Source organism: Leptopilina heterotoma, unplaced genomic scaffold (assembly GCF_015476425.1).
Source record: "Leptopilina heterotoma isolate Lh14 unplaced genomic scaffold, ASM1547642v1 Lhet_14, whole genome shotgun sequence".
NCBI lineage: Eukaryota > Metazoa > Arthropoda > Insecta > Hymenoptera > Figitidae > Leptopilina > Leptopilina heterotoma.
Window position 1 is genome coordinate 1921099 of NW_025110859.1, and position 14045 is coordinate 1935143.

A 14045-nucleotide genomic window follows, 5' to 3' on the forward strand; every position below is an offset into this window, starting at 1 on the left:
AAAAAAAAAAATTCCTGCGTAATTTTTGTAGAAAATCCACAAAAAAAATTGCCGAATGAAAAATTTGATTTTTAATATTTTTGAAGAAGTATTCTTTTGAAAAAAATTGTTTTTAGATTAAAAATGCTAAAAACCTATTGTTATTCAATTTTTTTTAGTTCAAAATTCAATTATTTAATTTTTTTATTTGATAATTTAATTATTTATTTTTCTAAATAATTTCAAATCATTTTTTAATAAGATTATAAAAAATAAAATATTCAAAAATTAACACTGAAATTAGTTAGAAAAATAAAGAAATGAATTGTCATATAAAAAAATTGATTAACAATAATAATTCTTAGCATTTTTAATTTTAAATCTAACAACAATTTTTTTCAACGGAAAAATTCTTCAAAATAATAATAATAAAATTTTTCATTCGACAAATTTTTTTGAAGATACAAAAATTTTTTTGAGGATAAAATTTAGAAATGAAAAAAAATTGATAATTTCTTAAACTAGTGCTACAAAGATGAAATATTATATTAGTCAGAAAAATGAAGACTGATTCCTTTAAAAAGAAATCTCGCAAAGTGCAACTTTTAATCTTCCATTATATGACAATAAATAGAAATTGTAAATCTAGAGTAAATTTTTATTAGCACTTATGTAATTTTATATAAAATTGTTTAAATCATATTTATCATCTCGAAAAGCTAGAAAACTTCTTTAGAAATCCAAAGAATACATTTTTGTGAATTTATTCACTAATTATGTAAAATTTACCTCAAAAATCGAACTTCCTCAAAAAAAAAAAAAAGAAAAATAATAAAAAAAAATAATTTCAAAAAAATTCTTTTTCGATTTGTTCTTTCTCGTTTTCGAAAAAAGTTTTCGAAAAAACAGGAAAATTCCTCGTGATTCAAATGTCACATTAGCGCAATTGTATATATAATTTACAATAATTGATTCTCTATCAGACAATCCTAAGAAGAGAAGAATTTCTCACAGAAAATGAGTGAAAAAAATCATGACAATTATTATTCTCAATCTGTTTTTGTATATATAATATAGGTGAGAAGAGTGAATGTGTTAACACTCACAAATCAAACAAGGCGAATAAGACATTAAATGAAAATGATGCAATTAAAAGTACCTACATGCCTTATTTCTCACACGAGAGATTAAATCATAAGAGTTCGATTATATAGAATCAAAATACGAAAGATTTATTTTTGGAAAATGAGAACACGGCATTATGGTAAAAAAAAAAGATGATGATGATCGTGAAATGCTTATTCTTGTGTAATCGGGCAAATGGTTTAAGAACCATATAAATGAACTTCGAAAAAAATTTTCGTGCCCTTCGTAGAAATAGCGAATCGGCGGATGATGTCGGCATCGCTACCGTCGATCTTGGAATGTGGGTTCGGTAAAGGACACAAATGTCAGCAAAGTTCCACACATTCATGAACTAGAGATGAGAAAAAAGAGAAAAGAGAAGAAAGAGAGAGAGAGAGAGAGAAAAGGGGGAGAGAATAGAACACGAGAAATACGGGATTAAATATATACATATATATTTATTTAGTTTTGCAAAAGAAAACGCATCCTATTAAAGGTTCAAGAGATCATATTGTGTACCATGATCCAATGATCGGATCATTCGTGACGCCGGTGGCCTTTGACGATTCTCTTCATTGGGAGTCTATAAATTTTCATCTGTCAACGCGTCGCAGCAAATAATTGCCACCATATATGGATGAAAGGGGGGTTTATATGCAATCGGGCGATTCAGGACCTGAATAAATTAAAAAAAACATTCATTCATTCATGTGGACAATTTGTACCAATCAGGATCCGACGATCTTTTATCAACTTTTATTAAGTTGTTCGCCAGGATTCTTCTACTTTCCTTCCTCTCTAAATTTTCCTATTTGCTTAATTTTCAAGTTTTTTCGCCTTTCTTTCGATTTTTAAAATTGAATCATTCATTTCGAATTTTTAGTTTAAATTTGAATTTCGTTTTTTTGAAATTTCGCCTCTATCTTTAAATTCGGTTCTTGTCAAATTTGGATTTGGAATTTTTTTTAAATCAACAAATAAATTTCCTTAGATTTGAAATTTCGTCTCTATCTTCGTATTTGGATTTTTCTCAAATTAATTCCTAGGGGTTTTAAAAAAAAATTTTATCATCGAATAAATTTGCTTAGTTTTGAAATTTCGTCTCTCTTCGAATTTGGATTCTTCTCAAAATTAATTCCTTATGGTTTCTAAATTTTTATTTTAATCACCAAATAAATTTGCATAGTTTTGAAATTTCATCTTTTTTTTCGAATTTAAATTTTGTCAAATTAATTCCTTGGTGGTTTCTACATTTTTTTTAATCAACAAATAAATTTGTTTAGATTATGTCCCTATTTTAGACTTTGGTTTCTTATCAAATTGATTCTAAGTGGTTTCTACATTTTTTTTTTAACATCAAGTAAATTTGCTTAGTTTTGAAATTTCGTCTCTCTCTTTGAATTTGGATTCTTTCCGAATTAATTCCTCGTAGTTTTAAAATTTTTTCTAATTACCAAATAAATTTTGCTTGGTTTTGAAATTTCTGAGTTCAATGTACTTGCGACTCTAGCCAAATTTGTTGTAATTTTGTTCTTTTTAATTCTGAAAAATAAAAATCACATCAATTCAATAAAATAGCAGAATTGAAATTGTTACAGAAAATTTGAAAATCAGAAGAAAACGGAAATAAATTTCAAAACTAAGCAAAACTAAACGACGAGAAATTAATTTGTGAACAATCCAAATTCGAATATAGAAACGAAATTTCTAAAGAAGGAAAATAAAATTCGAATTTAAATAACAAAATTAGAATTGATGATGAAAATTTGAAAATCTGAGAAAAGAAGAAGAAAACGGAAGCGAATTTTGAAACTAAGCAATTAGGCAAATTAGTTTGGTAATTAAAAAAAATGCAGTAACCAGAAAGAATTAATTTGCGAGGAATTTAAATTTGAGGATAAAAACAAAATTAAAAACAAGAAGAAATTTGAAAATTCAAATCTAAATGAAAAATTAGAAATGTTATAACTAAAATAATTTAAAAACGGAAGTGGATTCAAATTGAATAGGAAATTAGGAATGAAATCCAATTTAGATACGGAGACCAATATTAATTAAACTCAAAAACAAATTTTTATTTGTGGAAAAATCGAAATAAAAAATGCCACTAAATTTAACTCCGGATTTGGAGTTTAACTGAAATTCGAAACAAAACAAAAATAATTTAGAAACAGAATCGAATTATAATCAGTTTGAAATTATAAATAAAAATTATTTTACAATAAAATATCAAAATTTTCGAATAGAAAAATTCGCAGCTGAATTTAAATTCAGTCGGAAATTAGAAATAAAATCAATTTAAAAGGGAAATTCGATTGAAATTGAAATTAAAAATTTTAAATAGTTAATTGAAAATCGAAACGATATAAAAATAATTTAGATACATAATCAGTCGGAAATTAGAAGTAAGAAATATTTTAGAATAAAATATAAAAATTGTCGAATGTCAAAAATCGAAAACAAATTTAAATTCAGTCGAAAATTATAAATAAAATCAAATTCATAGGAAAAATTGGATTCAAATCGAAATTTAAAATTAAAGACAATTAATTAAAAATCGAAGAGATACAAAAATATTTTAAAAACAGAAACGATTTATAATAAAAAATAAAATTATGATTCAAATAAGAAATATTTTAGAGTAAAATATAAAAATTGTCGAATGTCAAAAATCGAAAACAAATTTAAATTCAGTCGAAAATTATAAATAAAATCAAATTCATAGGAAAAATTGGATTCAAATCGAAATTTAAAATTAAAGACAATTAATTAAAAATCGAAGAGATACAAAAATATTTTAAAAACAGAAACGATTTATAATAAAAAATAAAATTATGATTCAAATAAGAAATATTTTAGAGTAAAATATAAAAATTGTCGAATGTCAAAAATCGAAAACAAATTTAAATTCAGTCGAAAATTATAAATAAAATCAAATTAAAGGGGTTTGTTTGAATTCGAAATTTGAAATTAAAGACAATGAACTAAAAATCGAAACAATAATTTAAAAACAGAAGCGAATTAGGTATAATAAGTTCCAAATTTGAGATAAGAATGATAAATTCCAAAGAAAATCAAATTAAAATGAGAAATTTCGAAATTTGAAATTAAAGCCAATGAATAAAAAATCGAAATTAATGTTATTAGAAAAATAATTTAGAAACAGAAGTAAATTTTATAATTGCTCCAAATTTAAATGCAGTTGAAAATGAGGGAGAAAGAAGCAAACAAAATTACTCCGAATTTGTCCAAAAGAAGAAACAGATAATTGGCAAGCAATATTACAAGCAATAAAATTACCTTAAACTTTTGGCAAAATAAAAAAATCTTCAACTTTTTGTCAAAAATTAATTTCAATTTCCTAATTTGATCAAAACTATATACAAAATGAAGACAGTTAGAAAAAATAAGCGGGAACTCACCGAGTATAATTTATAGTGATCGTGAGATTCAAAGGGTGTATATGTATACACATGTGTATCGTGTATTCGTGACCTGTCGATCCTCCTTATTCCATAATAAAAGTGCCGAAGGGGGGCAAAATGTCCACATAAACGGTACACTATATATATAAAAGATCGTGAATCCCGAACGGCAGATTCTTCAAGAATTGCATTCGAATCGCGCGATGATTGTCCAAGTGTAAACATAATCCTTTTCCCTTCTTTTAAGTTATGTGTTATGTATTTTAAAAAAATAATTTAAGTGCTCACACAATGCTACGATCTCCAATATTTCGTTTCATTTTCAAATACACGGTTTGTTTTTCATGTTTTTTTGCCACTTTTATCCTCGAATCATCAATTTTCAATGATCAGTGCATTTTTTTTTTAATTCGTTCGTGTTTGGTGGTGACTTGCGAGACCTTTAAAAATGAAAAAGAAAATTATAAGAAATTTTTTGATATTATTATTATATATTAATATAACTGAATAAATAAGTAAACATTAATTTAATAAATAAATAAGTAAATAATAATTTAATAATATGTGATTTTTATTTATTTATTTAATTTTCGATTTTTTAAATTCACATTTCAATTGTTATTATAAATTTTTCTATTCTGTTGTTTTGAACGTAATTGAATTTTTTTCGAATTGAAAATATTCGGTATTAATTAAAAACTTGAAAAAATAATTCTTTCTTGTCAAATTTGATTATTTGTCAAAAAGTTGAAAAAAAATTCCCATCGTGGAGAGAATTATTTTACTAAGAGAAAATTGTCAATTTAACAATAGACAATTTTCCCTTGATAAAATAATTCTTTCAATTATAAATATTTCAAATTGTCAATTGGTTTTCATAATTTAATTGAATAATTGAAAAAAAACTAAATTTTTTCCAACTTAGCTTTTATTAATTAATTAATTAAATAAATTTTGATAGTAAATTATAATTTAGTTTTTTTTCAATTATTCATTTAAATTGTGATATTGAATAACAATTTAGTTTGTTTCAATTATGCAATTAAATTCTGATACCAAATCAAAAGATTATTAATTAAAGTTGAATAATAGTTTTCTTTTCAAATTTTAATTAATTAAAAGTCAACTTAAAAAAAATTTAATTTTTACTTTCTCATAAAAAATGAGAACAGGTTTCACACTCAATAATTAATTTAAAATAAGTATCAAAAAGTAGCTTTAATACTAAAAAAAGTAGCTATTGAAAATTAATTTTAACGAATAAAAAGAAAATTGTTTTTTGTCCTACCTGCACGAAAAGTATGTCATTTCGGGCACTTAAGGCGGGCGCAAAGTAACACATTACGCCCGGGAGTGGAGGAAGCGGGCGGAAAAGTATTTTGAGCCCGCTTGTATGACGTCAGCGGGCGGTAAAGTATTTTCCGCCCGCTTCCCCTACCTCCGAGCGGGCGGAAAATACTTTACCGCCCGCTTGTTAATTATTTGATTTTCTTCATTAAAATGCGACATTTTCGACTTTCTTTTTATGTTGACTATAAAACTGCAAACATTTTCAACTTGTTTTATTTTGTCTATAAAAATTTGCAATTTTTTTTTTCTCTAAAAAAAATAATGAGATATTTGGTTTTGTTTCCATTTCGTTTATCAAAATTGTCAATTTTAAAAGTTCCTGTTTCAGTTTTGTTCAATTATTAATTACTACGTTCTAAATAAATACTATGTTTCCAGAATACATTGTTTTTTATTTCTATTTTAAAACTTCTATCATTAAAGACTTCATTCGATATAATATTTATATAGAGCTTAATTTTTAACTAATATGAGAGTTTAATCGTGCGTGCCCTCAATGCCATACTTTCCATGCAGTTAGGACAAAAAATTATGTTCGCATCATGGGCGCAAAGGTGATTACGACTTGGGCGAAATTTCGGGACCTCGGGGACACTTTCGCTCCCTCGGCTTCGCCTCGGGCGCGAAATTGTATCCCCTCGGTCCCTTCATTTCGCCATCGTCGCAATCACCTATTTTGCGCCCTTGTTACGAAAATAACTATTAGTCGATTCACAAAAATTTGATTCAGTATTTTCCTGACTGTTTCATGATTTCAATCAAAAATAATTATTTTCATTCTAATCCTGCTGAGAATTTTAATTCTAAATTTTTGAAGAATTCAAAAATTTTTTAAAAATAAAAAATGAGGAAATACGTTTTAGAAAAACTGTACCCCAACCATTCAATTATTTTTCAAAGTTTTATCTTAAAAAATACAATTGTATTTAAAAGTAATTTTTAAAAGTAAACAAATAAAATTATTTAATAAAATTTAATTTAAATTATTCACAGGAATTAAGAAAATAAATTAATAATTTTTCAAAGTAAAAATTTTAATGTTATTACAGTTTTATAAACAATTAAAATTTTCAACGATTTCAATTGAATAATATTTTTAAATTTAGTTATTTCTAAAAAAATCGTATTATAACGCTTTTAATATTCAATTATTAACTAAAATTTCAACTGAAATTCGTTTTTAAATCAATTCTTATTAGAAAGTACAACTGAAATTCAACTATTTAAATACAAAAATAAATAATATATTGAATAATTAAATGTTTCTCAAAATTTAATTCTTATAAAGAATTTATCAATTTTATAAAAAATAATTTAATTTTTGAGAAGAATTTTGTTTAATTGAATTTCTGAGAAGAATTTTAATATTTATGAAAATAATTGAATTATTGAAAAGAATTTTATTATTTATGAAAATAATTGAATTTTTCAAAAGAATTTTATTATTTCTGAAAATAATTGAATTTTTGAAAAGAATTTTGTTTAATTCTTTTTAAATAATTGAATTCTCGTGAAGAATTGTATTATTTGGGAAAATAATTGAATAATTGTGAAGAATTCAAGAATTCAAGAATTTATCAATTTTTTAAAAAATACTTGAATTTCTGAGAAGAATTTTATTATTTATGAAAATAATTGAATTCTTGCGAAGAGTTATATTTAATTCTTTTTAAATAATTGAATTTTCGTGAAAAATGTTATTGCTCGTAAAAATAATTGAATACCTGCCGTAGAATTTTATAAAAAGTTTTTGAATTGTTTTTTTCCGTAAAATTTTACGAAATATTTTAAAGAATTCAATACCTGTGAAAATGTTATTACTTATAAAAATATTGAATGTTTGCGAAGAATTTTATCAAAAATCTTTTGTGGTATTTTATTAAAATTGTATAGATATTAAAAATCATTGATTTTCGAAAAGTTTTTGAGAATAATAGTTGAATAGTTTTAAAGAATTTTATTACAATTTTTAGAAATTTTTTTTTATTCCAGCTATTAGCGAATTTAAAGTGATGCAAATTTCCTTCAAAAAATAAAAAAAAGTAGCTTTTAGTGTCATAGATCTAAAAAAAGTATCCAAATAGTAGTAAATTGTAAAAAAAAGTAGTAAATAGTACTAGGTTTTAGTAGATGAGTGCGAAGCCTGTGAGAAGGTCTTGTTTTTTTTAAAAAAGTGAAATAATTCGAGCGTAATATTTAGGTGCTGTGTTCTTTGATCTTAACTCGCAGCTCGGCGGATGTATTGTCGCCAACTCAAAAAGCACCACCATTCGCGAGAGGATCCGGGGGTCTGGCGCTTCCATTGCCACTAGCTGGCAAAGCTCGAGTTCCCGCTAGTCAGCCGCCAGCAGGAAACAATGCCGTCGATGGAGTGCAACGGGAAGAAGTCACTTCATTCAAAAAAGTGGGGGACGAAACAATTATCGTTGTTGAGGGAAGTTTAGGGTACAACAGTCCCGAAGGTCTTCCCGTCTCCGTCAAGTGAGTTTCCACTTCCAAGAACCACTTTCTTTCTTTTTTACTCGCAAACATTCGCCCTTCTTTCACGGGGTCGTGGAAGAAAAAAATTCATTTTTATCAACTCTAAAACGTGACAAAAAGAATTATTTTTAGTTTATAATTTAATTCATAATTAGGTAATAAATAATTATTAAGCCCCTCGTTAATAAATAATTATTTATTTACAAAATTTTGTCTTTTTCCCTGACCCTAAAGAATATTCTGATTCACTCTAAAAATGATTAAATAATACTCAAAAAAAATGTTCTATTAGGTACATTTATTTAAGAATTTCTTTAATTGTAAAATTATTCGAAAATATCAATAACTTCAAATTTAACTTTCAAATTCAATAACTTGAAAGAATATGAATATGAATATAACAAATATTCAATTCAAATTATTTTCTAAAAATTTAAAATAAAATTCTACTTTAAATCAAGTTTTAATAATTTTTTAAATATACATTAAAAAATAAAAACATGAAGTAATTTTAAAAAATTGCAATTAAGCTATTTGAAAATAAAATTAGTTCCATAGAATTTTTAATTAAAAGTATGAAAAATTCAAATTTTCAAAGATTTTAATTTAAAACTTGAATAAAATTCAATTATTTCTAAAAAATTGCAATTATTTATTTTTATTTATTTTAACTCCTCCAAAATTCAATTATTATCTAAAACTAACTGAAATTCATTTATAAATCAATTATTATTAGAAAATTCTATGAGAATTCAATTATTTAAAAACAAACCTAGATAATTTAGTGCATAATTAAATGTTTCTTAAAATTGAATTCTTATACATAAAATTCTATCAACAAATTTTTAAATAACTGAATTCTTTCGACGAATTTTAATAACATTTTTAAAAGTAATTACTGTTTTCAAGGAATTTCATTGAAATTTTATTAAAAATAATTAAAATTCTGAAATGAGCTTTATTATTTATGAAAATAATTCAATTCCTAAAAAGAATTTTCTTATTTAAGATAATAATTGAATCCTTGCAAAAATTGTATTATTTATAAAAATAATTAAATTATTGCTAAGAAATTTTAAAAAAAATTCTAAATAGTAATTGAATTCCTATGAAATTTTTATTATTTATGAATATAATTGAATTTATTTTATTAAAATTTATTGTAAATAATTTCATTTTTTTAGACAATTTTATTAAAATAGTAGATATTGAAAATCATTGAACTGGAGAACATTTTTGAAAAAAATTAAAATTTTTCCAATTTTGAAAATAAAAGCTTTTCAAAATTCAATTATTTCTAAAAATTCACGCTATGTTGCTTTTAATATTCAATTATTAATCTCAAATTTTAACTGAAATTCATTTTTAAATCAATTTTTATAAGAAATTTCTACCAGAATTCAATTATTTAAATGCAAAAATAAATAATTTATTGAATAATTAAATGTTTCTTAAATTTGAATTCTTATACATAATTCTATCAACAAATTTTTAAATAATTCAATTCTTTCGACGAATTTTAATAACATTTTAAAAATAATTACAGTTTTTAAGGAATTCGATTGAAATTTTAATCAAAATCATTAAAATTCTCCAATGAATTTTATTATTTATATGAAAATAATTAAATTATTGCAAAGAATTTTATAAAAAAAAGTTTCAAACAATTTTTTTTTTTTTAAATAATGTATGCAAATTCTATTTTTAATAATTCAATTCCTGTAAAATTTTTATTTGCTTAAAAAATAATTGAATGTTCGTGTTAAATATTGTCGAAATTTTTGTTTAATAATTCAATTCTTTTGGGAAACTTTATTAAAATAGTAGAATATTGAAAAATCATTGAGTTAATAAAAATTTTTTTTAAATAATTGATATTTTGCCATGAATTTTATTAAAATTTTTCAGAATAATTGAATTTTATTACTTTTAAAAATAATTGAATTCTTGTGACGAATACTATTATTTATGAAAGTAATTGAATTTTGCAATGAATTTTATCAAAATTCCTGAAAACAATTGAATTTTGTCGAAGAATTTTATTAATTTGGAAAATAGTTGAATTCTTGTGATGAATATAGTTATTTATGAAAATAATTGAATTTTACAATGAATTTTGCTACATATTTATAAAGATAATTAAAATGTTGACGAGAATTTTTTAAACATTTTTGAATATAATTGAATTTTGGGAAAGAAGTTTAATATTTATTAAGATAATTGAATTCTTTCAAATAATTGCGTTAAAATTTTTAAAATTGAAACTAATTTCAACAAAATTGAAATTAAAGTTTTTTAAAAAAAGACACAAAAATTCAGAATTTTCTTATTAATTCTAAAAATTTAATTTTTCCCAGTACTTTAATAAAAATCCCTGACTTTTCCCTGACTTCCCTGACCTGTGGCAACCCTGTAAAAAATGTTTCAACAAACATTTAATTTAATTCACAATTATCAATTGTTTATTAAAATTGAAATTTTTTTCGTTTTTTCTGCTTTGACCTTGACCTTAAAAAAGAGATTGCGATACAAAGTGCGAGAGAACTCAATAATCTGGAAAAGTGAATAAAATATACGAAAATCGAACGAGAAGTTGCAATTTTTTCGGTTTTAAAATCCAGTGTTAATTAGTGCAATATTTTTCTAAACGCAGGTTTAAAGCAGATGAAAACGGAAATCGGGCTAGTTTCAAAATTGGAACGGGATCGCCTGGTAGTGGAGGAAAAGGATCAGGAGGAGGTGGGAACAAAGGAGGAGGAGGAGGAGGTTCAGGAACAAATAAAGGAGGCAGCGGAGGTGGAGGAGGTGGAGGAGGACCAAATAAAGGGGGAGCTGGACCCGGAGGCAGTACTTATTTACCACCGAATAAAAATGGAAATGGTAAAACGGGAAATGGAAAAACTGGTAATGGAAAAACTGGAAATGGAAAAACGGGAAACGGTAAAACTGGAAACGGTAAAGGAAATGGAAAAAAGGAAGACAGAACTTATCTCCCACCTAGTTAAATTATCTCAACGCATCACTGAAAATTATCAATAAAATTCTTTACCTGAATTTATTTTTCTTTTTTTCAATTTTTTCCCTGAATTATCATTTTCATATCATTTAAATTTCGTAATTAGGAAAATTATTAAAATTATTCTTTTAGGTACTTTTTAAAATTTTTTTTCTTAACTTTATTTTCCAAATTCCATAAGTCGTCAAACGTTTAATTTTTAACACTTAACTATAAAGTATAAATATAAAAGAATTTTTCCGGAATTATTATAAATAAAAGAAAATAAAAAGTTAAACAAAATTAAGATCCCCGATACGTCGAGTAGCCAAAGGGACTGAGAAGTAATGGGATATGATAGTGATCTGAGGAATCGTCAAAATCGAAGACGATTTCAACAAAAGGATACATTGATTTCGTGTTGATTGACTCAAAATATTGTGAGGTCAAAAAGTGAACTTTGTATCGTCCAGCGGTGAAATTTTCCACTTCCACGAGATTATTGCAACGACCGTCTTCATTTGTCATTCTGAAAAAAAAACGAATTCAATTAATTAAAAATAGAAATACAATTTCTAATTTGTAATTATTTCTATTTATTATCTAATTTGCAAATTCTAAAATAAATTATCAATTTATAAATAAATAGATTGAATTCACTAATTTCAAAATTAATCGCATCTATTTGAATAAAATAGTTTTGATTAGTTACAATTTTCGATTAGTGCGAATGATTATTAATCCCAATTGTTAAGTGGAATAATTGAAAAGTTGAAAAATTAAGAAGTAAGAAAATTGATAAGTAAGAAAATTATCAAGTAAAAAACTGAAAAATAAGAAAATTCTTTAGTAAAAAAAATTAAAAATTAAGAAATTTGATAAATAAAAAAATTATTAAGAAAAAAAATTGAAATAAAAAAAAGTGTCAAGTAAATAATTGACAAGCAAAAAAATTTATAAGTAAAAACCTGAAAAAATAAGATGATTGTTAAGTAGAAAAATTGTAAAGTAAAGAAATTGAAAAGTTAAAAAATTGATAAGTAAATAAATTGTTAAGAAAAAAATTGAAAGGTGGAAAAATTGCTCAGAAACAAATATAAAAAGTTAAAAAATTGAAAAGTCAAAAAATTGATAAGTAAGAAAATTGCTAGGAAAACAAATTGAAAAGTAAAAAAATTGATAAGTAAGAAAATTGCTGGGAAAAAAATTGAAAAGTAAAGAAATTAAATGGTAAGAAAATTGAAAAGTAAAGAAATTGATAAGTAAGAAAATTCGAAAGTAAAAAAATTGACAAGTAAGAAAATTGTTAAGAAAAAAAATTGAAAAATAAAGAAATTTAACAATTTGTTTGATTAAATTTATTTTGTCGACAAATAAAAATTTACCTTCTATTCATTGAAGACCATTCCCCGCCGACAGATTTGTACAAAGTCACTGGCACATTTGCAGCTGGTTTTCCTACGCTTGTGTCAAGCACATGGCAAGTGATCGGTGACTTCTGAGGGACATTCTACAAATCATTGTTCATGAGTCACACTATAGGTACATAAACAAATAAAATTCTTCTAGAAAAATCCTCTATTTATTCCTTAATGAAAATACAATTTTTTTTATATATACTACGCAAAATTTACAAATATATTTAACATCTAATCTTATCAATATAATGTAATTATATTACAATTATTGTATTTTAATTTTAAATTATTTATGATAAAATTTATAATATATAATTATTGCTGAAAATTACTTTTTTGTGTAAACAATTATAAATTATAACTATAATTACTTAATTTTAATTTTTATATTAATATGCGAGTTTAATATAGAAAATCCAAAAACGAAAAGATTGAAATGAAAATAAATTTTTCGTTTTTTTGTCACTTTACATTACACTCTTGTAATAATTTTGTAATATTATTTGTTGAGACCGACACTTAAAATTGAGATATACGTGTAAACAATTAGCGATGAATTATTCATTGTAATACAAATTACTTGAATAATGATAAATATAAGTTGCTTTATAAATTCGCATTGTAAACTAACCATTTTAACACGGAAAAAATTCACTTTGTGTCAGATAGAAATACGAATGATTCTACTCGTTTCTCTAAACAGAATGGCGTGAAAACTAAGTATGAAGAACGTAGAGTAGTCACGTTACTATTACGTCACTATCACTGATAATATTTATCACAAAATCTTTCAAAACAATTTTCTACAATGAATAAAAAATAGAAAAAATATTCTTACTTTTTGCTCTAAATAACTTAAAAAGTCAACTATACTTAATTACTTTCTTGGAATCTTTTTCAAAATTCAAATTCAAAATTCAAGATCAAAAAGATTTCAAATTATTTCAAAATTATTTCAAAAAATAATAAAGTTGAATAAAATTGTCTAAAAAGAAAGAATTGACAGAAAAATGAAATATCATTTTCACTACCTAGTGTTTAAAAAAGTTTCTGAAAAAAAGGTAATAAAATTTTTTTTCCGCATAAGTATTATCAAATTTTCTTTCCCAATTATTTTTTCAATTCCTTCATTAAATTTTTTCCATTCTGCGACAAAAATTGTATCAAAAAAATATTATTTAAAACGTAAAAATTCCCATTTATTTATATTTATGTCCAGTTTTTCACACTAAGAATCAATTTAAAAATTAAAAAAAAGAAAGTTTTTTAATA

The 14045-nt window shown here is 23.9% G+C and overlaps 3 protein-coding genes across 3 annotated transcripts; 1 reads left to right on the forward strand and 2 right to left on the reverse strand.

Moving 5' to 3' along the window:
* Positions 1–450: 450 nt before the first annotated feature.
* LOC122497953 lies at positions 451–4754 on the reverse strand. The gene is made up of 2 exons (XM_043605392.1): positions 4527–4754; positions 451–1780 (listed from the first exon to the last, which is right to left on the reverse strand). The coding sequence occupies exons 1-2, from the start codon at positions 4752–4754 to the stop codon at positions 1688–1690; spliced, it is 321 nt and encodes a 106-aa protein (XP_043461327.1). The 3' UTR covers positions 451–1687.
* LOC122497952 (N66 matrix protein-like) lies at positions 4574–11500 on the forward strand. Its single transcript, XM_043605390.1, has 3 exons — positions 4574–4862; positions 8080–8360; positions 11014–11500. Exons 1-3 carry the CDS (start codon positions 4821–4823, stop codon positions 11363–11365), a joined length of 675 nt encoding a protein of 224 aa, XP_043461325.1. The 5' UTR covers positions 4574–4820; the 3' UTR covers positions 11366–11500.
* Positions 11501–11540: 40 nt separating this feature from the next.
* LOC122497954 (5-hydroxyisourate hydrolase-like) lies at positions 11541–13915 on the reverse strand. The gene is made up of 3 exons (XM_043605393.1): positions 13405–13915; positions 12741–12865; positions 11541–11884 (listed from the first exon to the last, which is right to left on the reverse strand). Exons 1-3 carry the CDS (start codon positions 13405–13407, stop codon positions 11659–11661), a joined length of 354 nt encoding a protein of 117 aa, XP_043461328.1. The 5' UTR covers positions 13408–13915; the 3' UTR covers positions 11541–11658.
* Between the last annotated feature and the right edge of the window lie 130 nt (positions 13916–14045).

Coding starts and splice junctions, on each gene's coding strand:
- LOC122497953 (XM_043605392.1), bottom strand. CDS start 4,754: ATGTTTACACTTGGACAATCATCGCGCGATTCGAATGCAATTCTTGAA. Junction 1,781..4,526: donor ATCACTATAAATTATACTCG/GTGAGTTCCCGC, acceptor TAATTTATTCAG/GTCCTGAATCGCCCGATTGC.
- LOC122497952 (XM_043605390.1), top strand. CDS start 4,821: ATGCTACGATCTCCAATATTTCGTTTCATTTTCAAATACACG. Junction 4,863..8,079: donor GTTTCATTTTCAAATACACG/GTTTGTTTTTCA, acceptor CGTAATATTTAG/GTGCTGTGTTCTTTGATCTT. Junction 8,361..11,013: donor GGTCTTCCCGTCTCCGTCAA/GTGAGTTTCCAC, acceptor TTCTAAACGCAG/GTTTAAAGCAGATGAAAACG.
- LOC122497954 (XM_043605393.1), bottom strand. Junction 11,885..12,740: donor TGGTCTTCAATGAATAGAAG/GTAAATTTTTAT, acceptor TTTTTTTTTCAG/AATGACAAATGAAGACGGTC.